Below are 26,891 nucleotides of genomic sequence, written 5' to 3' on the forward strand. Positions count from 1 at the left end.
GTGGGAGCCACTGCAATGAGCCACCGAGAGAGACTCCTCTGAGAACAAGAAGTGTTCCCTTTTGGAAACTATGCCCTGTTCAGAGAAAGAATGGACTTTTTGACCAAAAGAGGCTGATACTTCAAAGCTATAGGGGGGGCAGAGAGCTTGCTGTACTCACTTGGGATGAGAGGAATAGGAAAACTGAGGCAGAAGCAGAAGCGGGGACGAAGGGAGTGGCCACCCCATCCAGGAGAGGCAAGGGAGTATCTGGGCATCGGGTAGACTTACTTCCTGTCCCAGAGAGCAGATATCAAAACTGCCTGAAGGTCACTTCCTGCTCTAAAGGAACTCCCAGTACCGGGCACTGAAACTAGCCCTTTACACACGCTAGACAAGTGACCTACCACTGAGCTAGAAGCCCAATCTCCTACCTACCCTGAGCTAGAAGCCCAACCTCCCACCTACCCCCTTTTTGACAGTGTTTTGTTACGTAGCCCAGGCTGGCCTCTGGTAGGGATCCTCCTGCCTCAGCCGTGTGTCACCTCCCTTGATGAACTTTTTTTTCCACAGGAAGATTTGAATTCTGGGAGTGACTGTGGTCTGACAGGGGACTCCATGAGCACTCACTTGCTCCCTATATGCCTTGAATCCCTACGGGTTATTGTATGTCAAAGACCCTAGTCACACAGTAGGACGGCACAGTGACTATATACACAGAGTGACTGCACCTGGCCTTTATCACGCTCTATTATAGTGATTGGTTTGCGTGTCTTCTCCCCAACTAGACTGTGCTTTTTGAGGGCAGAACATTGCATTTTAGTTCTACACATGACACACAGTAGGTGCTGAGGTGCTGAGTACTTGCCTATTTATGGGTGTACCCGGGAATGCATTCACGAAAAAAAAAATGTCCGTCTCTTGTGTGTCCTAGTCAACGCAGGGGAGAGCAGCAGTGGGCGAGTGGCATGAAGGGCTTGGCTGCCCGCAGTCGCTCAGCTTGCCTGTGGTCTGTGACTTTGCCTCCCTACCCTGAAAGGCTGGTGAACCTTTTTCACTGCACTGGTGAGGGAGGAAAGAAGGACTCAGAGAAGGTACTTGTCTAAGGCCACACAACTTATCACGGCAGAGCCAGAATTAAGAACTCAGGTGTCCTTGACCCCCAGGCTAGGAACCGGATGCACTTCACTGCTTTTCTGGGCTGCTCTTGCGAAGGAGATCCTTCCAGAGGCTCGTCTCTCTGCCCTCTAGTAGTCCTTTCTTGGATCTAGCTTCAGAGTCTTCCCTTTCACCCTACTCCTTCCCTCTGGAGTCTGGCTCTTGCCTTAACCCTTTACCATACAAACTAGGAATAAGAGTCTCTCCTAGGATTCCCAGACTCATTTCCCTCTCCCCAGCCTTCAGCCTCAGGGACTTGAGGGAACCAGGGATGGAAGCGTGGGATGCTGGTCAGCTACCCACCTCCCCCGCCCCGGGGTCCTTCTAGGAGGGCGGCTGGAGAGGAGTTGAGGCTGCGTTCTTCCCGGAACGAGCAGGCAGAAGGAAGATGCGGTTAGCAGAGCTGAGAGAGAGAAAGGGTGCCGGGAGCCCTGTTGCTTCTTCCCTTTGGCGGTGTGGTGGTGGTTATTAGGAAGGCTTGGCGAAGGCGGAGTTTGAGGGGCCGGGGGCGGGGCTCTGCTGCACGGGAGGAAGAGGGGGGGCGCGCTGGCTCCAGCTCGGCTCAGACAAAAGGCGGCGGCGGGAGCGGGCGGGAGGCGGAGCGGCGCCGCGAGGGCCTCAAGGTGACACCCGCCCCCGGCCCCGGCCCCCCCAGCCCGGCCCCTCCAGCCCGCCCTCCCACCCATCCCCCTATCTCCAGCCCTCCCTCACGTGCCCTTTCTAGGCCCCCTCCCCCCGGCGGGGGGTGGGGAGCAGAGAGGGCCCCGCCCCTCGCGCCCCCTTCCTCAGGGCCAGCGCAGGATGCCCCCGGCCCCTGGCAGCCCCCCGGGAGGTCTTGAGCTCGACGCGCCCCCTCTACGCCATGTCCCCCCCTGGCTCGGCCGCGGGAGAGAGCGCCGGCGGCGGCGGCGGCGGTGGCGGCTCCGGGGTCCCGGAGGAGCCCATGGCAGCGGCGGACGAGGGCCCCGCCCGAGAGGAGGTGAGAGTCGGCCGCCCCCGGTCCCCCCCAGCACGGCCTCGACCTGGCCCCCCCATCCCCCGCGCCTCGCGCGGTCGGTCCCCGCCGGTTCCGCCGCAGAGCGGCCGGCGCCCCGCACCCCGAGCCGGCCGCTGCAGCCGCAGTCCAGCGCCACTGCCCCGACCTGGCTGCCCGCACAGTCCGCTGTGGCAGGGAAGGGGCCGCGTCGGGGGCGGGGCTCAGAGGGGTCCCGGGCAGGGGGAGGGGCCCGGGGCGGAGCCTCGCAGACCCCGAGCCAAGCCGAGGGGCTAGGCCGGCCCCCGGGTGAGCCTGGTGGGCGGCATCCCACCTTGCAGGCCGGGAGGGAGGACTGGAAGGGCTCGGAGGCAAGGATAGTGCCCTGGGAGAGGCGGTGGTGTCAGCGTAGCTGGGTGCGGAGGAAGGTCAGAGGTGTGCAGAGGCCATACCCCCTGGGGTCACTGGGCGTGTGAGTGTGTGTGTAAGGGGGCCGTTCACCTCTCTCTCTCTCTCTCTCTCTCTCTTAATGCCCGCTGCTCCCCCTAGAGGGCACTAAGCTTAAGAAATGTTGAGTCCTTTACTAAGCATGTGCCTCGTTAGGGTCCTACTTTAGTCTTTCGAGAACTGGAGACAAAGAAACTAGGAGAAGTGCGAAAAGCCCTCCGGCCGAGCCTCCGGCGCACACTTGCGCTGGCCGTGTACACTGCATGGGGGCAGGAGGAGAGCGGGGATGGACTTGCGGGGCGCCCCTCCCGGTTGTACTCAGCTTGGGACAAGCCTGTAGCCAGGCTGGCACACAGGTGCACCTACGCCCCAGCTTCCAAGGACACAGCTCCTGAAAGGCGAGGTACTCTCCCTTCCTTGCGGGCACGTGCTGTGCGTTGTTTCCTGGGCCTCCTACTTATGCATGGAAGTCTAGGGCCTGCCGCTTGTCAGCCGTACACTGGGTTTCCGCCGCCTTTTCTTTCTGGCTGGTCCCAAGGCCAGGCGTGAAGAATTAAAAGGGCTCAGCCAGCACTGCAGCAGGAGGTTTTGTGTGTGTGTGTGTGTGTGTGTGTGTGTGCGCGCCCGCGCGCGCCCGCGCACCCGCGTGCATGGGTATGCCACAGTGTAGAAGAGGTGAGAAGACAGGCTATTTGAGCACTCCAACTCAACCCTCACTATGTGCTTGCTGGGTGTTAGGAGGCAAAGAGAACGAGACACGGGCCCTGCCCTCAGGAGTACTCCATCTGGTGGACAGCTAGACATGTAAACAACTCAGATTGTGCCAAGCGCTTTTAACAGACAGGCCCCGGGAGAGTAGCAAACACTGGTGACAGAAGGCGGGGCTTCCGGGGGGCTTCCTTTCACACTCCCATCTTCTCCTCACCCACAGGCCTCTGCACTTTTGGACTGTCTTGTGCGAAGGGGCCCAAACCCCTCTTTCCTGGCCTAGAGCAGAGTGTTCCTTATTCCGCCTGGAGCGGGGGTGAACAGTAGGAAACACACAGAAGAACATAGGGAGGAACGGGAATGGCCTGGCTTAAGCCCCTTCTCCAAAGGAAGTGCTAGATTGCCCGGGAGGGGGTTCAGAGGTGGGCGAGCCAAAGGAGAATGGCTTCTCTAGAACTCAGGACTGAAAAATATCTGCAAGAATTCAAGGGCCCACCTGTCAAGAGGGGAGATGATGTCAGTGGGTCCCTCCCTGCTTTCCTGGGACACCTGGAGAGGGTTTGGGCTAGGGACCTACCTTTGCTAATGCCTATTTATCTATTCCTTCTTCCCATTCACACCTCCTCTTGTCTCATTGCCATCTTTGTTCCTGTCTTTGGACTCTTTCTGGATACCATCCCGTCTGTCTGGGCCTCCCCTTCGGATCTCTCTCTGCCCTCGTGTGGTATCTCTCTCTGCACTTTTCTGTATTGGCATTCTGGCCACCTTTTCTGTCCTCACGGTTCCGTGTCCCACGCGGAACCTCTGTGTTCATCTCCGGTCCCTGGCTCCCATCTCTCTTCCCGTTACATTCCTGTCTGCAACCTTGGTGCCTGCCTACCGTCTCTCCATGTCTGTACTCCTCTCTGTGCTGGGTCCTGCCGCTCTCTCTCACTTCCTCCTCATCTTGGCGCCCCACCCCCCACCCATTTGAGCAGCAACGTCCCATCCAGCCCTCTTTCACCAAATCTCTCTGCCGTGACTCCCACTGGAAGTGCCTCCTGCTCTCGCTGCTCATGTACGGCTGCCTGGGGGCGGTGGCCTGGTGCCACGTCACCACAGTGACGCGCCTCACCTTCAGCAGCGCCTACCAGGGCAACAGCCTCATGTACCATGACAGCCCCTGCTCCAACGGCTATGTCTACATCCCGCTGGCCTTCCTGCTCATGCTGTACGCGGTCTACCTGGTGGAGTGCTGGCACTGCCAAGCCCGCCACGAGCTGCAGCACCGGGTGGACGTGAGCAGCGTCCGGGAGCGCGTGGGCCGCATGCAGCAGGCCACCCCCTGCATCTGGTGGAAGGCCATCAGTTATCACTACGTCCGACGGACTCGGCAGGTCACCCGGTACCGCAACGGAGACGCCTACACTACCACCCAGGTGAGGGGCCGGAGCGCGGGCTGTTCAAGATGAGGGAGGTCGCTTGGGCCGCCTGCCTCTCTCCCGGCTTGTGAGGGAGCAGGAGACAGCAGTGAGCCCCGCGGGCACCCAGTAATAACAGCAAACACCAACAGAGCCAAGCAAGGCCTAGGCCCTTGCAGGTTTAAAACCATTTCATCCTTACAGCAAACCTATGAAGTAGGTATATCCCCGTTTTATTTTAAGGAGCAAACGTGTGTGCATTGGTTTTTGTTTTTGTTTTTTTAAAAGAAAAGCAACAACAACAAAACCTGTCCAAGGTCAAACAGTAAGTGAGGAGATGGGGCTTGAAAGTCAAGCTGGCTGGCTCCTGGGTGGAGTCTGTTCAGTGCTTCCCGGTTGCAGATGTTCAGTGAAGCAGTTATTCTGAGTACTCACGGCTGAGGAGACCTCGGCTCAGCCTTGCCTGAGGTTGCTTCTACCCGGCAGGGCTAGGCTTAAAACCCAAGTGCCTGGGCCTCTCAGCCCAAGACTCTTAGAGGCGGTGGGTGTTCGTGATACCGAGTTTTCAGGGCAATCACCGCTCACAGTGTAAAACCCACTGGAGTTGGGAGAGGGAGGGAGGGGGAGGGGACGACGACGATGATGATGGAGATGACCCCAGGTATGGAGACTTGTGTCTCCTCATTGGGGTGGGTAGACAAAGGCCACGGTCCGCTCCCCCTTGCGACTCCAGCCTCCTCCCGCGCGCTGCTGCAGGTCTACCACGAGCGCGTCAACACCCACGTGGCCGAGGCCGAGTTTGACTACGCGCGCTGCGGGGTCCGGGACGTGTCCAAGGCGCTGGTGGGGCTGGAGGGAGCGCCGGCCACGCGCCTGCGCTTCACCAAGTGCTTCAGCTTCGCCAGCGTGGAGGCCGAGAACGCGTACCTGTGCCAGCGAGCGCGCTTCTTCGCCGAGAACGAGGGCCTGGACGACTACATGGAGGCACGGGAGGGCATGCACCTCAAGAACGTGGACTTCCGAGAGTTCATGGTGGCCTTCCCTGACCCGGCCCGGCCGCCCTGGTACGCCTGCTCGTCGGCCTTCTGGGCCGCGGCGCTGCTCACCCTGTCGTGGCCGCTCAGGGTGCTGGCCGAGTACCGCACGGCCTACGCTCACTACCACGTGGAGAAGCTCTTCGGCCTGGAGGGGCCGGGCTCGGCCAGCAGCGCGGGCGGAGGCCTGAGCCCCAGCGACGAGCTGCTGCCCCCGCTCACGCACCGCCTGCCGCGGGTCAACACGGTGGACAGCACGGAGCTCGAGTGGCACATCCGCTCCAACCAGCAGCTGGTCCCCAGCTACTCGGAGGCGGTGCTCATGGACCTGGCGGGGCTGGGCGCCCGCTGCGGGGGGGCCGGGGGCGGGGGCTACGCCCCCACGTGTCGCTACGGAGGGGTGGGCGGCCCCGGCGCGGCGGGCGTGGCCCCGTACCGGCGGAGCTGCGAGCACTGCCAGCGGGCGGTCAGCAGCTCGTCCATCTTCTCCCGCAGCGCCCTGAGCATCTGCGCCAGCCCTCGGGCCGGCCAGGGGCCCGGAGCCGGTGCGGGGTGCGGGGGCAGCCGCTTCTCCCTCGGCCGCCTCTACGGCTCCCGGCGCAGCTGCCTGTGGCGCAGCCGGAGCGGGAGCGTCAACGAGGCGAGCTGCCCCACCGAGCAGACGCGTCTGTCCAGCCAGGCCAGCATGCGGGACGACGAGGAGGACGACGACGACGAGGAGGAGGCCGGGCCCCCGCCCCCCTACCACGACGCCCTCTACTTCCCTGTCCTCATCGTCCATCGGCAGGAGGGGTGCCTGGGCCACAGCCACCGGCCACTGCACCGCCACGGCTCCTGCGTGGAGACCTCACTGTGACCTCCCGCCCTTGGAGGGAGCCTGCGCCGTTCTCCCGCCTCTGCCCCTCCAAGGGTTGTGCTCCCTGTGTGTAGCAGGGGAAGGCAGGATGGTGACTGAGGCCGGGCGGGGGATGGGGGAAAGGCAGGGGGCGAGGGGCACGCCCAGGCAAGACCCTGGCGGTCTAAGACTCTGCTTCCCTGTACGCAGACAGAGGGCGAGGGGTTGGCAGCTCTCTGAGAATCCCACCCACCGGGGCCGAGGTGGCTCTCTTCCGGTCCCCACCGCGTTCCTACCGGGACACCTCTTTTTCCACGGACACTCGAGATTTCCCGCCCAGGCTTTCATCGAGTCTTGACTGTTACTAGGCAACTATGATGTGGGACCCTTTTTTTTTTTTTTTGGCCTCTCCACTAAGGGAGTCACCGTGGCCACAGGAAGGGCATTTGGCGCTTTTTTGTTTGTTTGTTTGTTTGTTTGTTTTTAAACCTCGCTCCAGCCGGGCCCCCGTGGAGGGGGGCGGGCGGGCGGTGGTTTGGTGAAGAGCAAGCGGCTTCCAGACAGCTTCTGAGTTCACCGGGTCTGGGGGTGGGGCCAGGTGGCAGCCCAGTCTGCCCCTCTACGCCTTGCAAAAGTTCTGGCGCTGCCTCGGGGAAAGCTTGGCTGCTCCTTGCTGCCACTCCCACCACTCTTGTGTATCTCACTGGGCCCCAGAGGTCCGGTCCTGGAGGGACCGATCCTCGCGGCAATGACGTCACTCACCTCGGGGCTTACTGGCTCTGAAGGGCTGTTGTCAGGGTGCGGGCGAGGAAGGGAAGATGGGGAGGGCGTGCCTGGCCCGTTCAGCCTCCCAGCAATCAGCTGCTCCCTCCCCTGGGTTCTGGGTAGGTGCTTCCGTTAAGGAGGCCAAGGTGCCAGCCCGGAGGCCCTTGTTAAAGCAGGCCGGGGTGAGTTACCAAGGGGACAGAGCTTGAGACGCACCTTGGTGTCAAGCGAACTCACTCAGGAGGCAGGCGGGAGGAGGAGCAGGGTTAGCAGTGGTGGGTAGAACGAAGCCAGCTCTGAAGGTGTGGTAGGGCGTGCTGTAGCTTTTCGTCTTGCTGAGGTAGTGCGTCCCTCACACGTGCTCGGTGGAGCCATCAACAAGCCCTAGCTGGAGAGATACTTAATTCCAATGGCAGGAGTTGGGTTCTTGCCAGACCCTCCACTTCCTTTTTTCTAGTTCTTCAGAGGGGCGTCCTGCCACAGCCCCAGGACACCAACCCCAGTCCTGTCCCTTCAGAGCTTTGACCCGACTCTGCTCTCCCTCTCCCCACGCTCCCTCACCCCCACCCCAACCCCATTGTGCTTCGTTGTGCATGTCTGTGTCTGGCCCCCCCCAAGCTGCCCTGGCTGAAGTTTCCCCAGCAGACTTAGCACCGAGGGATTGGGCTGCCATCCAGGCAGTCTTCCTCCCTCTGCTTCTTGCTTTGCCTTCACTGTCAGAACTCCATCTTCCTGGCCTCCCCTGGCTGTATCAACGAGGGAAGTTGCCCCCACCTATGCAACAACTCTGGCTCCCCTTCCCTTCTTCCCAGGGGGATACGGGAAGCCCATATTGTGGGGGAAGCCATGATCAATGGCTCAAATGGTGGTGGTGGGGTGAGCTTTCTAACCATATAGAGATGGTTGGGTGAGGAGGAAAGGGTGTCAGAGGGGGATGGGTTTGGGCAGAAGGGATCATCACAGCTGCCCACCAGGGTTTCCTGGGCAGCAGTAGCCACTGGCCTGCCAGCACTGAACCCTCCTGCACACTGAGTGTGAGCCCCTCGTCTGTGGGTGGGCTTGTTGGAGCACTCTACTTTTCCCGGAGCAGACATCTGTTGACGCACAGGTGGTGGGGGAGCTGTGGCCTGAGGCCCCAGTTCTTGGCCAGCTGGCACCGGAATATCTTGTTCTCATTTAGGGGCAGCCTGGCCACCTCACCTCTCCAAGGAGGGAAGGACTTGGCTCACCCTCCTTCATGCTGGGTCCAGTGACAGAGCTTGGCCTCCGGAGAGGAGGAGGGGAAGCCTTGCTATTGTTTTTTTTTTTGCCTGACCATTTCTGCCTAGGTCATCTTGCACAGACAGCTCACCTCCCACACACGCACAGACTTAAGAGAGAAAGCAATTCTTTGGTCTCTTTTCTTGGTAGCTTTATTGATTGCCAGGGAAAATGAAAACCAGAAAATTAATTAATCTCTAAAATTAAACTTTACACTGAATGTTCTTGTTTCTCTAATTAGAACCTCTGCTAGCAGCTGTGGCTACACACACACAGACACACACACACCCTCACACCTACATGTTTGCATTCTGGAACTGTCAGAGGGTGTCAGGCACAGAGGATTCCGGTTTGCCCGGACAGGCACACACACAGTCACTCCCAAGCCCCCTCTGGTGCTCAGCTCAGCGCCTGCTTGTTGCAGAGTCCCTGGAGCGTGGGCCCTCCTGGATTGCAGCTGCAGTCAGTCACCCGTCCTCTGGATAGGTGGGCTGTGGGGTTCTCAGCTCAAAGAGAGTTTGGAGAAGAGGGTCTTGGCCTGAATTCCTCAGTCAGATCCTCTCGTAGGCCCGTAGGTTGTGATTCCTGTGGGTGTAGTCCCAGGATGGGCAGTCGAAGAGTGACAGGGACTCACGGAGGGTACCTGGAAGACTGTACGTCCTGAGGATAAGGGCTTGTGGGGTGGGCTGGGCCTGGCTCGGGAGAAGACAGGTCTCTGTCAAATTGGGTGCATCACACTGTGGCCTTTTTGTCATGGAATTCCAAGCGCAAAGATTGTACAAATCACACTGGTGGATAATAAAAGTGTGGATGACTCACTGATTTCCTTCTTCAGAGTAACATTTATTCCCTACCGTGGATAGGAGGTCTCTGTGTCTGAGCCCTTCTGTCACTTGTGACCCCTTCCCAGCCTGAGGGTTAGTGATGGGGAGTTCTGTAGAAGTGGCCCACACCAGGGGTGTGATGGGCAGGCGGCATCTTCAAGCAAGGTGGAAGAGCAGAGAGAGACAGGCATAGCTTTGCTCTCTCTCTCTGTATGTGTGTGTGTGTATGTAGATTGAGATCAGGGCTCAAGGATTTCCTTACAAGAAAGGGAAAGGGGTGGGGGCAGGGACGGTCTCTAGAGTCCTTTGCCTTCCCTGCTCCTGGAAGCTGATTATTTGTTTGGTTTTAGGAATGGCCATCTTCCAGGTGTGAGAATAGCTCATCATCACTTTATCCTGAGGTCCCTTTCCCCACCTCAGCATCTGCATGCATACAAATCTGGTCAGTCATTCCGAGGAGATTCTCCCTTCTCCCCTCCTCAGAACCAGGGACAGGCATAGCAAGGGTATGAAATGAAGGGGTAGCTGCCACACTGACCTGTCAAGTCACTCTTCTAGCCCTCTGCCCCATCTTAGTCTACACAAGTCTCCGGACAGTTGTTAGTGATGGGCGACATGAAGTGGCCAGGATTCAGGGTCCGCTGGCGGGCGGCCTCTCGGTTGCCTTGCAGAAGCTGGCCAATGAGGTACTCGCTCTCCTGGGATATATCTGACAGACGCAAGTCAAACTCCAGAATGGTCTTGTTTTCTGACATGCCTTCCAGGAGCTGCTTCCCACCGTCCTGGGGAGGGGTGAGGCAGAGGGGTCATTTTATATCACCCCCCCAACATCACATGTACATATTTCCATACAAATGGGATACCTTTGCAAGGTCACATGGGCAAGTTCTGTTCTACTTGAAAAATTGTGGTTAAGACAAAGACTAAGCTGATGGCTCAACCCATGTGTTTTGAAAAACATGGATTCCTGGTTCTTCCATTCCTTCCTCTCTTCAGTCCTGGGAACCTGAGAATAGTCAGTCTAGTAGGATGTGAGGGAATGCTTGGAGGGGGTGGAAGAAGGAAAAGACAAGCACAAATACAATCCCAGCAGCAAAGAGACAGATGGAGGCAGGTGGATCTCCGAGTTCAAGGCCATCCTGGTCTACATAGCTCTAGAACAGCCAGAGCTACACAGAGAGACTATGCTTAGGAATTAAAAGAAAAAGGAGCTGGGAGATTGCTCAGGGGGAAAGCACTTGTGTACTAGCGTGAGCCCTGGAATTCCTCGAGTACAGAGGCCCGCTTGTAGTTCTGGGGGGAGAAAGAGCATCTCTGGCTAGCAAGACCAGTCATTTCAGAGAGCTCTGGGCTTCCTGAGAGACCCTGCTCCAGCGAATATGATGGAAGAGCAATTGAGGGTGATTCCCGACATCAACTTTGGGTCTCCCCACGCATGCAACGCATGCTCATCCAGGTACACCCACAGACACGCAAACACAGGTCCACATGCATGTATATATCACAAACACATGAACATGAGAGGAGAGAGCGGGCAGTAGAGGGCACACAGGAGAGGAGAACACGTTCTCCCGCGCTGCCCTGTCCGCTCCCAATAGTTTTCCCTCATCGGCCTATGGTTGTTCGCTGCCACGCCCCGCCCACCTTCCCCAGTGGCTCACCAGCCCGATGTGATTGCAGGAAAGGTTGAGGCTGATGAGCGTGCTGTTGATGGGGAGCACCTGGGAGAGGAGCGTGGCTGTGGGCTCGGACAGCTCATTGCCACCGAGGTTCAGCACGGTGAGGCACTTGTTGGTCTCCAGGACGTGGGTGATCGCCTGGCCGCCCTCATCCTCGATGCAGTTGAGGCGGAGGTTGAGGGAGACGAGGCTGGTGTTGTGTGCCAGCGCGTGAGCCAGCGACTGTGCGCCGGGTGCCCGTACTTGATTGTTGGCCAGGTTGAGCACCCTCAGGCGACTGTGGCTCAGCAGCTTGGCTGCCGCTCGCGCTCCACGGTCTCCAATGAGGTTGTGAGACATGTCCAGCTCCTCAAGGGCTGGGTGGTCCAGCAGGCTGCGGATCAGGATGCGGGCCTTGTCGTCGTCCACCTTACTTCGGGTCAGCCTGAAGATCTGCGGGCGGGTGGGAGTTTTATGGCACCTGCCAGCCTGGGATAGCCTGCACTACCCAACTACCCTACGCTGGTAGAGAAGGAAGAGCCAGGGTGCCTGGAAGCTGGACACCTGGCGATGGCCGCTTGCCCGGCTTTTAGGTGGGAGGTGGGTTTACCCAATGGTGCAGAAATGGTGCACGTGGTGGGGGGAAGGCTAGCACCAGGCCCAGCTCAGTCTCTGTTTTCCGGATTCCTTTGACCAAGAATCAGACAGTGGAAAAATTGACCTGCGTCACTGGCTGGTATCACAGATCCTCCCACCGTGGCCTGCCAATCCAACTGTATTTCTCTGGATAGCAAACTCTCTTGGGGTTCCTATGAGTCCCTTTTCCATGGATGACCTCTTTTTTCTTTTCTTTCTTTTTTTTTTTTTTCCTTGCCACTAAACATGACCCTCCACTGTTTTCTTGATACCAACACAGACCTACCCAGCTATCTACCCCATGTCAACTGCCCCACTCCAGGTCTCAGCCCCCGCAAGAGCTGACCCTCATCCATGAGCCTCTCTTCTGCGTATAACTGATGATTTTCTTGCTGACAGATGCAGCTTGAAATACGTGCAATTTCTTCTTTAGAGACCCAGAAGTCCTCATCTGTTCCAGCTCCACTCCCCACTTGACAAAACTGATCACAGCCACCTTTTCCCTCACTTCCCACTCTCTCCATATCCACAGCTGCCCAGCTTCTGAGTCTGGTACCCACGGAAGCACCCTCCCCGGGGGGGTCCAAGGCCACTAAGCCAGTCCTGAGCTCCATCCTACCCTATGGCTCACTCCTTCCCTTTGAAACACGCACCTCTCTGGGATCTATGACACGGTGCCATGTCCTGGATCCCTCCCCCCTCTCTTGGCAAACTCTTCTTCCTTAAGATCACGTGTCAGGCTTCTCTTTGCCTCCCTTTTGGATCTTCTTTCCAAGACTCCATCCAAATGCAAGGCCACACTTAAGAAGGCACGGTTCTCAAAGCTCAACTTAGACTCCTCCCCACATCGGACCCTCTGCTTGCATAGAGCTGACCTCTGCTCTAGGCCACCACAGGCTGGAACTCCTGCTTTCTCCCCAGAATGGTCCTCTTCCTCCTCCTCCTCCTCTCTGTTCCCTGTCTGCCAATGATTCCTACAGCATCTGGTCTCACGAGAGGGAGCCTTGACACCTCTGCCTCTTCCTTCCTGTCTCTATCCTCCTCACATCATGGTGGCAGGTGATCTGACTGTACATCTCTCCAGACTCTCTGCTTCATCCATTTTTTGCAGATATGGATGTGGTTCCAAATACTCTCATTGTGTGTGTGTGTGTGTGTGTGTGTGTGTGTGTGTGTGTAGGAAGGGGGACAGGGGCACAGCTGAGAACAGAGGCTCTCTTGAGGACCTAGATCAGATTGGCTGGGAGCACATCTGTGTGGGACTGTCTTGATTGTTAATTGATGTGGGAGGGCCCAGCCCTCTGTGGGAGGGCTAGTTCCTCCACAAGACAGATGGTCTTGGGCTGTATGAGAAAGCTAGCTCAGGGTTGGAGGGCTAGCTCAGCAGGTTGTAGCCAGTACCACTCTTGCAGAGAACTGGAGTTCAGTTTCTAGTGGCCACATCAGGTTAACTCCAGCTCCAGGGAATTTGATGCCCTCCATTAGTCTCTGTGGGCATCTGCATCACCCTCTCATAATTATGATTTACAATAATAAAAAATAAGCCCAAAAAAGATAAATAAATCCAGCTGAGTAAAAGCTAGTAAGCAGCATTACTCTGTAACGTCATGCTGGTGAGGTGAGTTCCTTGGTTGGAGGCAATTCTATGCGGACTAGCAAGCAGGCCTGCCTTCAAGTTCCTGCCTTGACTTCCTTCAGTGATGGGCTGTGGCCTGGAAGTGTGAGAGAAATAAATCCCTTTCCTCCCTTAAGTTGTTTTGGTCAGAGTGTTTTGTCACAGCGACAGAAAGGACACTAGAACATAGTCCAGACTGGTCTGATATGTAGCCAAGGATAACCCTTTAGCTTCTGATCTTCCTGCCTCTACCTCCCAAGTGCTGGGATCACAGGTAAAGGTCACCACACCTGGATTATGAGATGCTGCACCCAAGGTTACGTGCATCCTAGACAAATACCCTGCCAACCAGGATCTGAGCCAACTATGCCTCTCTCCTCTCTCTTCCTCCATCATGCTTTCTTTTTCTTAAAAAATTTTTAAGTATGCTAGGCAGGTGTGCCTTCGTGTGGGTGTGTGGGAGCCAGAAGAGGTCAGATCCCCTGGAGCTGGAGTTACAGGCAGTTGTGAGCTGCCTGATACAGGTGCTGGGAACCGAACTAGGGTCATTTGCAAGCTCAGTATGTGTCCTAACCACTTAGCCACCTTTTCTTTTTCTGGGTCAGGATTTCCTGTAGTTCCAGGCTGGTCTCCAACTCTCCATGAAATCGGGGATGGCCCTGACCTTTCAATCCCCTGCCTCCCATGCCTCCAACTCCAGAGTGCTGGTATTACAGACATGTAACACAACACTCAGATCATACGGATGTAACACCACACTCACACACTCATACAGTTCAGATGGTGATGGCGATCCAACCCAGGGTTGTATGTGTGTGAGGCACACACTCTAGCAACTGAGCCTCCTCTCCCAATGGTTTGCTTTTATATTTTGGTGCTGGAAATCGAATCCCCAGCCTCATGCCTGCTAAGAATAGGCTCAGACTTCCAGCCCCAGACTGTGCATGTTACACGTGCTTCAGCATCTTCTTGTCTTGTTGTTGTGACAACATACGTTACAGAGGCAAATGAAGGAAGAAAGAGGTTACTTGGCTTACAGTTTTGAGGGCACAGTTCATCATGGCGAGGAAACAGCATCACCCTACTAGGCTCTGTGAAAAGAAAGATGAGAGCCGGGCAGTGGTGGCACAAACCTGACATCCCAGCACTTGGGGAAGGCAGAGGCAGGCAGATCTCTGTGAGTTCAAGGACAGCCTGGTCTACAAAGTGAGTTCAGGATAGCCAACACTGCATAGAGAAACCCTGTTTCTAAAGACCGACACACACACACACACACACACACACACACACACACACACACACACACACAGAGAGAGAGAGAGAGAGAGAGAGAGAGATGAAATGCTTCGTCCTTGGTTCACCAGCTTTGCCGTCAGCCTACAGACAGCGTCAGGCCCTGTCCCAGGTGCTGAAGAGGCAGAAAATAAAAGCGAAATTACGCCGTTTGAGCCCTGTGGAGCTAGCAGTCTGCTGGGATGAAAGGCAGTAATGAGCAGCGATAAAAATGTAAAATTGCAGCTAGGCTATGGCTGCCAGATTTCGCAAATAGAAACATGGAACGTCCAGTTACATTTGAATTTCAGATAAAGCCCACAGTGTTTGGATGTATGTGCCCAAATATCCCATGGGGCACACTTGTTTGTCTGAAGTTTTCGGTATAACCGGTGTGGTGGTTAATGAGTCTCTGGGCATGTCTTTGGGGGAGGGGATTATCTAGTTAAATAGCTAGCTAAATTATCTAGTTAAACTCTACCCCTCCACACCTTGAGACAGGGTCTCTCTGTGTAGCCCTGGCTGTCCTGGAACTCAATTTGTAGACCAGGCTGGCCTCGAGCTCAGAGATCCCTCTGCCTCCTGAGTGCTGGGATTAAAGGTGTGTGCCCCCACCTAACTGTGTGTGAGTGTGTGGGTCCTGGGCTGGGTGAAAAAGAGAAAACTGAGGACCACTATTCCATGTTTTCTGCTTGACAAGCTCCTGGCACCATGGATTCTCCACCATGATGAACGATGACCTCAACCCTGTAGACAAATCATCTCCACCCTCTTTAAGTGGCCTCTGTCAGGTGTTTTAATCACAGCAACAAGACAAGTCAGTGACACAAGCGATGTCCTGCTGTAGGATAACTTCTCCTGGTGGCAGGGGCCAGACCCATGGCCTCACACAAGCTAAGACCACTCTGCCTCTGAACTGCACTCTCAGCCTGGCAGTTTCCATTTTGTTAAACCCTCAGTATCACCTAGACTGAGATCCCGGCACTTGGGCGTGCTTGTATGTTTATATGGTGGAGGCGGGAGATCCGAACTTCAAGGTCATTTCCAGCTGAGTTCCAGGCCAGCCTAAGCTAATGAGACCCTGTCTCAAAAAAAAAAAGTTTCCAAAGCAACGACTATCTAAACAATCTCCTCCTCTACTGATAAATGGAAGGGAGATGGGAGAAGATGATGGACAGAGAGGAAGAGGCGGGCAGAAACAATCCCAGAGGTACCGAGAAGGCAGGCAGGTGAGTTGGGGGCCGAGGGTGGTACCTTGAGGGTGTGGCAAGCTTTGATGGTGGCTGCCAGAGAGTGGCAGTCCCGAAAGGTGAAGAGGAAGAGGTTCCACTGGAAATTCATGCCACAGTCTTTGACGCCGTAGACCAGGTCGAGCTCCTCCAAGTGCTTGAGACCAGCCACCAGAGCCTCCAGCTGGTAGTGGTCCTTCTCAGGCTCGCTCCCCTCGCCCTCACTGCCAGAGTCGGACTGTTCCTCGTTCTGGGGTGGGGTCGGCAGCCTCACAGGTGGGAGGAACTGGTCCACCTGGATGCGCCGCACGTAGTTCTGGCAAAGGGGCAGCAGGTCCAGGATCACATTGGGGTCCGTGGTACCTGGGATAAAGAGCTTCAGCAGGTTCTCCAGGTGCCTTTCAAAGAACATTCGCTTCCAGCTGCCGCCGTGCCTGGCCACGTGGCACACGGGCCAGCGCTTGATGCAGCAGCGGTGCCAATAGTTCTCGTCCTCGATCAAGTTGGCAGTCACCGTCAGAGGCAGGTCAGGGGGCAGCCGGCTCAGGACCTTCTGTTGGTGCTCTGGGAGCAGCTCCTTCAGGATAGGGTTGTCTGTGGGGATGGAGGAAGACAAACAGGGTTCAGCCACGGGGCTGGAAACAGCAAACCCGGTGCCCTGGGCTGTCCTGCCTGGAGACACTCGGGAAAAGGAAGGCCTTTTGTGGCCTTGGGAGCTTTGCTTTAGGAGAAAACAGTCTCTTGAAGAGATGCTCTTTGGGGGTCTCTTGCCTGCAACTGGCCATCCCACCAGGCAGCATCTGGTCTCAAGCCTGAGGAATGAAAGACCCCTCTGGGGAAGAAAAAGACAGAATCTTAGGGCTAGCCCCCCTGTGTCTCATGTAGTCTGTTGGGAAAGGCAGCTGACTTCTGAGACACCCAGTTAGACTTCACTCATTCATTTCAGAATAACTATATGTGCCAGATGCTGCTGCTGAGAAAAAAAAAAATGAAGGAAACATGGGGCCAGAAAGATGAATCGGGGTATAAAAAATAAATAAATAAACAGATAAATAAGTAAAGTGTTTGCAGAGTAGAGCTGGTGGCCTGAATTCCACCCCGGAGCTTCTGCAGAGGTGGGAGGAGAGCGGACTTTCATGAGGCTGTCTTCTGTGTTTTGGGTGTTTCCCCCTCCCCCATTAATACACTTTAAAACTGAAGGAGACAGACATGGCCCTGGCTTCTTGGAGCTCATACTTAGCATGCTGGGGACATGCTACATTAGGTGGCCCGGTCCTCAGGAAGCCTTTGTCCCATTGTTTAGAAGAGGCCAGCTACTTCTCTTTGGAAAGGGCTAGAGTAGGAATCCAGGAAGCCATTCGGATCCTGGAAGATTCTATCAGATGGGAGGTGAGAACCGGAGAGCTTCCTGGAGGAGGAAAAGGAGGATGTGGCAAGGCCCAGCTTACTGGAACGAGCAGACATAATCAGAGAAGAGCAAAAGCATGGAGGACTCAGTGTGTGTGTGTGTGTGTGTGTGTGTGTGTGTGTGCACGTGTGTGTCTGGGTGGGGACAGCAGGAGACACTGCTAGGTGTTGAGTAGGAGTGGATCTGAGCACGCTTCCAGGCCTGGGTGGTGGTCCCCTCCATTCCCCCTCCCCCCGCCTCTGGCCTAGACCAGGCAGACTCACATTGGAAGTTCTTGACAATGTGTTGAATGCAGAGCTCTGTAAGGAGAGGTACAATGGCAAGTGTCCACTCCGAGTCCTCAGAGATGATCCGGCGCATGCGACGGACGTTTGGGATCTTGGCCTTCATATGGGTAGGGGTGGGGGAGGTCTTCGTGAGACCCGAGGCCTGGTGAGCCGTGTTGTACAAGGATTGGTGAGACCCAGGAGCAGACATTGTTGCTGTGGGTTCCTGCTAGGAGTTGTCAGCAGTAAGAAAGGCCCTTGGCAACCTTGTAACAGGAAACTTCTTAAACTGGCAGATCCTCCATGCAGGCAGGATGTGGGATGCCGGGTTGTGGCTTGAGCAAAAGAAAGGGGGACAGTGTGACTCAGGGGGATTCCAGTGGCACTGAGAGGGGCTTAAGGGTCGGTGTCTGGAGGGGAGTAGACCCAGATGAGGATTTCATAGACTGGCTGTGCGGCTTTGGACAAGGGACCAAATGTCTGTGAATTTCAGATGATGTCCTCTGTGAAGTGAGGACAATAGCTACCAATAGGATTATTAGAGGAGTTAATAAAATAATGCATTCAAGCCAGGCGAGGTGGTGCCTTCCTGAAATCCCAGCACTCGGGGAGGCGGAGGCAGCAGTTGGATCTCTGTGAGTTCGAGGCCAGCCTGGACTTCGAAGTGAGTCCAGGACAACCAAGGTTACACAGAGAAACCATCTTGAAGAAAAAAAAAGTGTGTGTGTGTGTGTGTGTGCGTGCACCCAAGCACACACACATGTGTGTGTGCAAGAGCAGAACAGCAAGAGCTCTTAACCAGCCCCATAAGAATAGATTTAAATTTGATTTCTCCAGTCATAGTCTGGACTGCCCTGGACTGCCCCCTCTAAGGATGAGTGGAGGCGATACAGAATGCCAAAGGAGAAAGCCGCAGTGAACAACTACTTAATTCAAAAAGCTGTCTGCTCCCAGGTGATCCTGATGACATGACCGAGTGCTGGCCAACAGGATACGATGCAGGCTAATACACTATTTTAACTTGTCTTTCTACTTCTTAATTTTGAGACAAGGTCTCATGTATGTATCCCAGGCTGGCCACAAAGGTGCTATGTAGTAGAGGATGACCTTGAACTGATGAGTCTTCTGTCTATCTCCTGAATGCTGGGATTATAGTTATGTATCTCCTCGTCCAGTGAATGTGGTGCTGTGGACGGAATCCAGGGCTTTATGCTCGGCAGGCAAGAACTCTACAAACTGAAACATGTTCCCAGCCCCTGTCTTTAACCCTTCTACTATCCACATTTAAAGCATAAACAGAGGGGCTGGAGAAATGGCCTGGCAGTTCAGAGCACTGGTTGCTCATCCAGTGGACCTGGGTCTCACTTCCCAGAACCTACATGGTGGCTCACAGCCTTCTGGAACTCCAGAACTAAGGGATCTAACCCTCTTTTCTGGCTTCTAATGGTTATTCATGAATGTGGTACACAGACAACATGCAGGCAGGGTTTCTCTGTGTAGCCCTGGCTGTCCTGAAACTCACTCTGTAGATCCAGCTGGCCTCAAACTCAGAGATCCTTCTGTCTCTGCCTCCTGAAAACAAGGATTAAAGATGTGAGCCACCAGTGCCCAGCCAAAAATTGTTAAATATGGAAGAAGGGGGGGGCTTAAATAGAGCTGGGGGTATAGCTCAATGGCAGAGCTCTTGCCTAGCACTCCTAGCTAAAAACCAAACAAAACCCCAAACAAAAAGCTTACAGGAAAAGCAACACAAACAGAACAACAACAAAACCCCAAAACAGGTTTGAGGCCAGCCTGGTCTACAGAGTGAGTTCCAGGACAGCCAGGGCTACACAGAGACACCCTGTCTTAGAAAAACCAAAAGAAAAAAAGAAACACAAACAAACAAAACCCCCAACAACAACAAAAACCCCAAACAGGTGAAGTGCCCAAAATATTATCATTTAAATGTGCACTCTGTATACAGTTTCAAAAAATTAAAACAACAACAACAACAACAACAAAACAAACAAACCCCAAATCGGTGAAATTTACAGGGCACTCAAGATATTATCATTTAAATGTGTACTCTGTATACAGTTTATTTTTATATTTTGACTTTTTATTTGTATGTACATATATGTCTACCTACGAGGGTGTGAGTGCGCATGGATGTCCACGGAGCCAGGTTCCCTGGAGCTGGGGTGGGGCTGAGAGGGTGAGCCACCAGATTCGGATGCAGTGAACAGGGCATGAGTCCTCTGGGCGATCAGTCAGTGCGCACTCTTAACTGCTGAGCCATCTCTTCAAGGGTTTTGAATGCGAAGAAGGGGTGTGTTTGTTTCACATCAAATCTGTGCCAGTGGCCTCCGTCTAGGAGGGTGCCGCCGGGAGGGACAGAAGGCCACCAGACACAAGCCTGACCACAGGGCCAGTGCCTCTCCTCACTCCCACCTGGCTCCTTCTTCATAGTCTCCCCTCATCCCAGACGCTGGCGCGCAGGCGTGGGAGGCGAGGAGGCAGCTAAATATGGGGCTGAAGTCAGAAGACTGAGGATGCTGTCTGCGTCTGGGGGACCTTCTGCAAGTGGCCACACCTTTACCCTCCCTTCTGCAGGCACCCTGCCGGTGACCTGAAGATGGGGGGGGGGTGCCTGGGCCCTCTGCCCCTCCCTGGGAAGCTTCCCTTTGTGCCACACTGTCATGTGGCCAGTGAGAAGGAGCACCCTGCTCCAGCAAAGGCATCCTTGGCAGAGGGAGGAACCAGATGGTACTCCCTAGCCTGCCAGGCGTCTCCAGGAGGAAAAGCCTGGGGAGAGGGGCGCTGTAGGCAAGATGTTTATGTAGTGTGTCATCCTGTATGCAAATCAAATGCAAATTCACAGACTGTGTCCATCTTTGGCTAATGCCTAGAATTCTAGCACTTGGAAGGCAGAGGCAGGTGACTTTCTATGAGATTGAGGCCATCTTGGTCTACATCCTGGTGAGTTCAGGTGGATACTGTTTAGATAGATAGAAGCACCAGTTGCTTTTTCATTTCTGGTTTGTTGGGTGACCTTAGTCAAGTTGTATAACCTATCTGGGCTTCAATGTCTTCCCTTCTCCTCTCTGTAAAGTGGGATAATAATGTCCTCCTATGTAGGCTGCTGTGGAGATTCCAGTCTAGAGTCCTGAGAGGCGTCCAAGTGAAAGCCAGGTATCTGGGACTTGTCCCTGACTCTATAGGAGAGGTAAAGGGCAAGTGGTCAGTGATGACTTGGGGGTCATCAGCACCACAGTTGGAGGCTGGGAAGGGTGTAGAGGCAACAGGCTAACCCCCCTCCTACCATCTTGCATCTGGACTCCTGACTTCTTCCAAGGCTTAGGCCCAGAATGTCAGAGAATTCCCTGGGGTAGCTGTGGACCACACCAGGAAGCCAGGAGCAAGCTTGGCAGGAGAGTCCAAGTTCCTGGTGAGCGTGGCTTTAGAGCAGGGGCTCAGGCATCATTCCCATGGCACTTGCTCCCGTAGCCTGGGCCATGGCTCTGCTTCCCTCCTCTTAGGAGGCTTCAAACCAGCCGGGGCCATTTGTGAGCTCCTCAGTGCTTCCCACCATCTTTCTCTTGGTACCAGGCAGTTCAAGTTGCCTCTGGCAGAGATCATAGACCTACCCATGGGCCCTAACCAATCTCACAAAAGGAAGGAGTAGAGCCCCCCTCCCATGGCTGCCACAGGTATGGTTGATATAACAAGAGTCCATGCCAGCCTTCCATGTTCACAGAAACATATGGTCTGATGTCCCTTGGTTGTTGGTTTTTGACTTTTGTTTTCAGACAGGGTCTCACTTTTGAAGCTCTGGCTGCGTTGGAACTAACCATATAAACCAGGCTGGCCTTGAACTCACTCAGCTCTGCCTGCCTCTGCCTCCTGGCTGCTCAGATTACAACATCCTCCATGCCCAGCCTGATGGAATTTTTAAGGCAAAGGTTGAAAGCAATTACATCATAAGGTCAGAGTTGACCATTTTCATTTAATCACCTTTTGATTGTTTAAAAAAAAGTGTGTGTGTATATATATGTATATATATGTATGTGTATATATATTATATTTTTTGTGATATGGAGATTAAATCGAGGGACTGTCAGGTGGCAGCTAAACATTGTACCATTGAGCAACGCCTCCAACCCACTTCTTATTTTTCATTCTTGAACTCCCTCTGTAGCCAGGCTGACCTTGAACTTCCAATCTCCCTGTAGTAGCCTCCCCAGCAGCTGGGATTATAAGCCTGCACTACCAGGGTTGGCAATAATGATAATTTTGACTGGAAAATTATTGCCAGGCACAGTTGGGTCTGGTGACACAGGCCTGTAACCCCAACTATGAGGAGTTTGAGGTGGGAAGACTGAAAGTTCAAGGCCTGCCTGGGCAACTTAGTGAGACTTTTCTTTTTCTCCTGGTACTTTTGAGACAGAGTTCCTTCGTGAAGCCCTGGCTATCCAGAAACCCACTCTATAGACCAGGTTGGCCTCGAACTCACAGAGATCCACCTGCCTCCGCCTCCCAGGTGTTGGGATTAAAGGCTTGCCCCACTGCCTTTGCCACCACCAGCACCCACCACCACCACCGCTGCCAGGCTAAGACTTGGTCTTTTTTATTTCTCAAAATAAAAACTAAGAAGAGGGTTGGGCATATATATATATAGTTTAGTAGGAGAACACTTGCCTAACATGCATGAAGCTTTATGATCAAACCCTAGTACTGCCAAAAATAATAAATAAAATAGCCAGAGAGTTTAATCTATAGAGATTCTAGTTCTACGCATTTCCAAACATCTATTTCGAGGGATGGTCATGCAGTTGATAGGAAGCCCTGGGTCCAATCCTGCAGAAACTGGCCTTGTGGTGCACATCTGTAACCCCAGCACTTGGGAGGCCGAGGAAGGAGGATCAAAATTCAAGGTCATCCTTGGCTACATAATGAGCTTAAGGCAGCCTGGGCTACATCTCGAACAAACCAACAAAAACAAACGTGTTTGGAAAAACTGGTAAATGAGGTCCAGACAGGTGGCGCAGCAGTTGAGAGCATATGCTACTCTTGCGAAGGCCTGAGTTCGGTTCCCAGCCCCCACACCAGGCAGATCACAACCAGCTCTAGCTCCAACACATTTAGCTTTGGAGAGTAGCTGTACCCAGGTACACATGCCCACACAAAGATACACAATTAAAATTAAACAAAATTTTATCAAGCTCTGCTGATAATATATAAATGTATCCTTAATAGGATGGTGAGTAAGACAGAGTCTTTGGCTCTTCTCTCTCTCTCTTGCTGTTTTTTGTTTTGTTTTGTTTAAATTAACTTTATGTGTTTGCCTGAATGTATGTCTGCACACATGCGTGCCTGGTGCCTGAAAAGGCCAGAAGAGGGCACTGGATTCCCTAGAACTGGAGTTACAGGCAGTTGTGAACCACCACCTGGATCTTGGGAACCAAATCCAGGTCCTCTGGAAGAGCAGCCAGTGCTCTGAGCCATCTATCCAGATCCTCTGGCCATTGTTTCTTCAGCATGTCTGCATGGCAGGCTTCTGGAACTCTGTCCACCCTCAGGTTCTGCCCATCCTGCTTCTGGTAATGGACCCAGCTCACCACCTTTGAGTTTCCCACTCAGATCCTGAGGCTTCCATCCAAGTCCCTCACACTCAGCCTACACAGAAGGTGGAGCTCAGAGCAGGGACTCAGCTCCTCCTGCAGGTTTTGCAGTCTGCTAACCTGTCTCCTCTCTGCGCTCTCCTTTCTCACTCAGGTCTCAGCCTAGGGCCTCTGAGTCCGTCACACTCAGCTTCAGCTGCTCAGCACCTGGCCTGGCATCCATTCTGGTCCTCTCACAGTCAGCCCTTGCACAGCCACTGGGGCCCTAACCCTCTGTACAAGCCCAAAAGCCAGTTCCCTCGGCACCTCAGAGGACAAAGGCCTTCTACCTCCACTGGTGGCTCTCTGAAATAAAGTCTGCTCTCTAGGACACTGCAGGCTAGTTCGGGCCTTTGCTCAAGCCACTCCTTAAACTTGGAGTACCTTTCTTACCGGCTCCCCCTGAGAAGAGAGAGATGTCCATCCACTGACTAGTTCAATCACTACTTTCTCCCTCCCTCCCCCCCCCCCCCAAAAAAAAACACTCTCTGTCGGAGCCCTGGCTTTCCAGGACTTGTGCCACCTCCTCCTGTGCCCAAATCCACAGCAGACAGAGCTCACTGGATCTGCGTGCCCAAGCCCAGTGTTAGGTCTGCCTTAGAAAGGTAGCTACTTTGGGTCTGTCCTATTTGTTTCTAATAATAGATCCTAAAGCGTATCCTATTGGCTACAGCAATTGTTGGGCGTGGCCTCATACTGTCAGCCAATCGGAGACTTTCCTAGGACCTGTCCAAGTAGAGGCTGACGGAAGGACGGCTGTATGTCCTTGAAGGAGCAGGAGCCCCACCGCTGAGAGTCGTTTTCCCTGACTTATACAGAGCCTATCTGCAGCTGCAGAGGATGAAGCATAGTGCGGACCCGCAGCCAAGAAAAGTCAGGATGAGAGAGAGAGGCCCTCAGGTCTCAGCATGCAGCCTCCTTGCAGGTTGCTGTCCTCTCCTCTGTGACCACAGCGTGCCCAGCATTGCCAGGCTCACTGGTGAGTGAAATGGAGAATCCCTGCAACGGAAACTCAAGAAGTCTGAAGTCAACCTGGCCTTACATAAAACCCCGTTGAAAGAAAAAAAAAACAAGAAGGAAGGAGACTACCCTACTTTGAGGAGAAAGATGGGAGGAACCAGAGGCGGGGAATGGAGAGAGGGAGAGAGGCAAAGTGGCTTACATCATTCACTGGTGGGCCTTAGTCGGGCTGCCTGGAGTTGGTACTGTGACACCTTCTTTGCAGGTATTCTGCAGGGATGGACAACAACCCATTAGTTGCAGATCCAGAGGGCACCTAGACCCTCCAAAAGGCTCACAAAAGGGGGACAGTTCCAGAAGGGGCAGAGATCAGGTCTGGAGTGTTTCTCAACATGTAGGTCGAGACCCCACCAACGGTTGCATAGCAGATATTTACAATCCATAACAGTAAATAATAATAATAATAATAATAATAATAATAAAGTTATGAAGTGGCAACGAAATAATTTATTTTATGCTTGGGGATCACCACGTCAAGAATAACTGTTAAAGGGTGCAGCTCTGGCAAGGTTGAGAACCACTGATGTAGAGCCTTTTCTCCCTTGGGAGTCTGTGGGGAGGGGAGAGGATTGCGGTTTAGTACTACGAGGTCCCACTTTCTTCTGCATGTCAGGAATTCTCTTTGGGGCCACAAAAAATTCGTGTGCCTTGTGATGCCACCACTAATTGCCCTCAGAGTTGGGGAGTGGGGAGTGGGTGGGGCATGCATAGTTGACTTTCATCTTGAGGCCTGTCTCGGGTATCTGTCGACTTTACCCGGCCGTGTCTGTAGCATCAAGCACAGCCAACCTCGACACTGTTGGCAGAGGAAGTCCATTCCTTCTACGAGTCTATCTCTGTGTCCTCAGGACCAGGACAGGGGTGTAAAAACACAGGAGGTGATACAAGGTCACGACCCCAAGGCTTGGGGATTTCTGGGCCTTGGTATAAGTAATAAAAATGGTGTCCCACTTTGGCCAGGGTTGTCCTCATTTTGGATGGCTTTGTACATGGTGGACAGGTGGTCTGGGATCATAACCTCGTTTCCATGTAGCTATGATTTATTGCATTCTAGGCATGCAATAGCAGATGCTCACAGGAGGCCCCCACAGTTGCTGGCTAAGTGCTCAGGTCATAGACTGCCTCCGGTCACATTCTCACTCTGCCTCTCACATCTGCAAGACCTTGGGCAAGGAACTAACCTCAACAAGTTTCAGGGGCATCATCTGTCAAATCACCCCATCACTCATGTAGACGCTTAAGGAACTGACACGTGTGACATTTCGTATGGGCTTGGCCTACCACCAGCACTTGAGATGTGGGGACCATGAGGAAGTTAGCAGCCTCGCCTATCTGAAGCTCACTAAGTCCCCATAGTCATGGTTGAGGTTTGTCACTATAACACCATTGTCCCCACTTTACACAGGAGGAAACTGAGGCTTAGAACACTGAAGGGATGTCCTGTCACCTAGCCAGCAAGTGAGAGCCGCGCTTGGAGTGCTTGAGTGTCCGGTGGGCTTCCTCATGTCTCTGAGGTGCCTTGCAGGCTTTCTCACTTCAGCTTTCTCCCACTTGTGGGTTCTCTAGTCACCACTGTGGAGCCCAGCCTTTACCTACTTTGGTACCAACCTCCAAAACCCAGCACCCTTATCCCACTTCACTGCTGGCCCCAGAAGCTTCCATAAGGTTGGATCGTTGCTGACATCCTTTGGCTTGAGGTCTCCACAGGGGCCCAAGAGAATATTGCGGTTTTGCTCTGCTGCCCCTGCTCATGCTGAACCCTTCATGCTGCTCACAGACCTGGATCAAGCTTGGATCTCCACCATATTCCCTCCTTTTACATCCTTCCTCAAGACCCCAGTAAAATCTGGCCGTGTCAGGGCGGTTCCTGCCACCTCCCAAACGGAAAGGGAACGAATCCTGTCATGCCCCAAGTTCCTCTGAAAGCGTAGCTGTGGTGGGCTGCCAGGTCTCCACCCACCTCTCTGCCTTTGCTTTTCATGTCTCCTCAGCCAGCTTCTCACCTCTATTTACCCCAGGGTCACTCACAAAGAGTCCTCCTCAGGCCTCAGGTTCCTATTTTCAGGTCCCTGGGCTTTTGTTTACACCTTCCTTGACCTCTTTCCTTGCCCTTCCTGCCCAAATCTCTGTTGCGAATCTCATTTTCTAGTTTTTCCGAGAGCCCAAGCTTGGCCTCTGGCCCAGGGAGATAGCTTGCTCATAACCGCTGGGCCCCGTCTCTCCCAGCTCTGTTCTATGGGAAGGGAACACTAGCAGGAGCTCCCCATGACTCCAGCCACCTTCCCTTACACACTCCAGCAGGGAAGCTCAGCTGCAAAGGTCAGCACGGTTCTTCCTCCTCCCCTTGGTAACCCTGAGAGACCAGGTCCGTGGGGGCCTTGAGGGAGGTGCGGAAGCCATAGGGCTTGCAGCATTGCCCTCAGCTGAGGATTGGGGACCTTCCTCTTCCTAGGTCCCCCACTTTCTTTTCTTGAACTCCAGGCCTCTGGGCCAGTTTATGGATAATCGCTGTGTGGGAATGCAGAGCCGAGGTCCCACCTTTAGAAGACAGGGATGAACTGTGAGCCTCAAGTAGCTGCAGAACGGTTTCTCCCGGTACAGGAAATGCGAAGCTCAGATGATGGCTGCAGGGTCACAGAACCGCGTGGGTTGCAGGAGCTGGCGGGGCTTTGGGGCTTGACCCTCATGGTCTGAATGGGGAGACCAGAGTTGGGCATCCCATTCCCAGAGGTCGCTTCACCTGCTCAGGGGACCCAACGGCA

The 26,891-nt window shown here is 54.3% G+C and overlaps 2 protein-coding genes across 3 annotated transcripts; one reads left to right on the top strand and one right to left on the bottom strand.

The window, feature by feature from the left end:
- Positions 1–1,736: 1,736 nt before the first annotated feature.
- On the top strand, positions 1,737–9,381 carry Tmem151b (transmembrane protein 151B). The gene is made up of 3 exons (XM_021649315.2): positions 1,737–2,116; positions 4,243–4,683; positions 5,422–9,381. The coding sequence occupies exons 1-3, from the start codon at positions 2,000–2,002 to the stop codon at positions 6,553–6,555; spliced, it is 1,692 nt and encodes a 563-aa protein (XP_021504990.1). The 5' UTR covers positions 1,737–1,999; the 3' UTR covers positions 6,556–9,381.
- A 541-nt stretch (positions 9,382–9,922) lies between these two features.
- Tcte1 (t-complex-associated-testis-expressed 1) lies at positions 9,923–26,891 on the bottom strand. Of its 2 annotated transcripts, XM_060369670.1 has the most exons (6): positions 26,668–26,891; positions 24,272–24,339; positions 17,465–17,802; positions 15,819–16,387; positions 11,045–11,494; positions 9,923–10,165 (listed from the first exon to the last, which is right to left on the bottom strand). In XM_060369670.1, exons 3-6 carry the CDS (start codon positions 17,676–17,678, stop codon positions 9,956–9,958), a joined length of 1,443 nt encoding a protein of 480 aa, XP_060225653.1. In that variant the 5' UTR covers positions 17,679–17,802; positions 24,272–24,339; positions 26,668–26,891; the 3' UTR covers positions 9,923–9,955. The 2 variants fall into 2 exon arrangements, with proteins under 2 accessions (XP_060225653.1, XP_021504980.1); XM_021649305.2 differs by lacking the exon at positions 24,272–24,339.

The sequence above is a fragment of the Meriones unguiculatus genome, chromosome 16 (assembly GCF_030254825.1).
Source record: "Meriones unguiculatus strain TT.TT164.6M chromosome 16, Bangor_MerUng_6.1, whole genome shotgun sequence".
NCBI lineage: Eukaryota > Metazoa > Chordata > Mammalia > Rodentia > Muridae > Meriones > Meriones unguiculatus.

Excerpts from the sequence above, each read along its gene's own strand:
- Tmem151b (XM_021649315.2), top strand. The coding sequence starts at position 2,000 with ATGTCCCCCCCTGGCTCGGCCGCGGGAGAGAGCGCCGGCGGCGGCGGC. Across the intron at positions 2,117-4,242 it reads AGGGCCCCGCCCGAGAGGAG|CAACGTCCCATCCAGCCCTC; the intron begins GTGAGAGTCGGC and ends CCATTTGAGCAG. Across the intron at positions 4,684-5,421 it reads ACGCCTACACTACCACCCAG|GTCTACCACGAGCGCGTCAA; the intron begins GTGAGGGGCCGG and ends GCGCTGCTGCAG.
- Tcte1 (XM_021649305.2), bottom strand. The coding sequence starts at position 17,678 with ATGTCTGCTCCTGGGTCTCACCAATCCTTGTACAACACGGCTCACCAG. Across the intron at positions 16,388-17,464 it reads CATTGTCAAGAACTTCCAAT|ACAACCCTATCCTGAAGGAG; the intron begins GTGAGTCTGCCT and ends CCATCCCCACAG. Across the intron at positions 10,166-11,044 it reads CCTGCAATCACATCGGGCTG|GACGGTGGGAAGCAGCTCCT; the intron begins GTGAGCCACTGG and ends ACCCCTCCCCAG.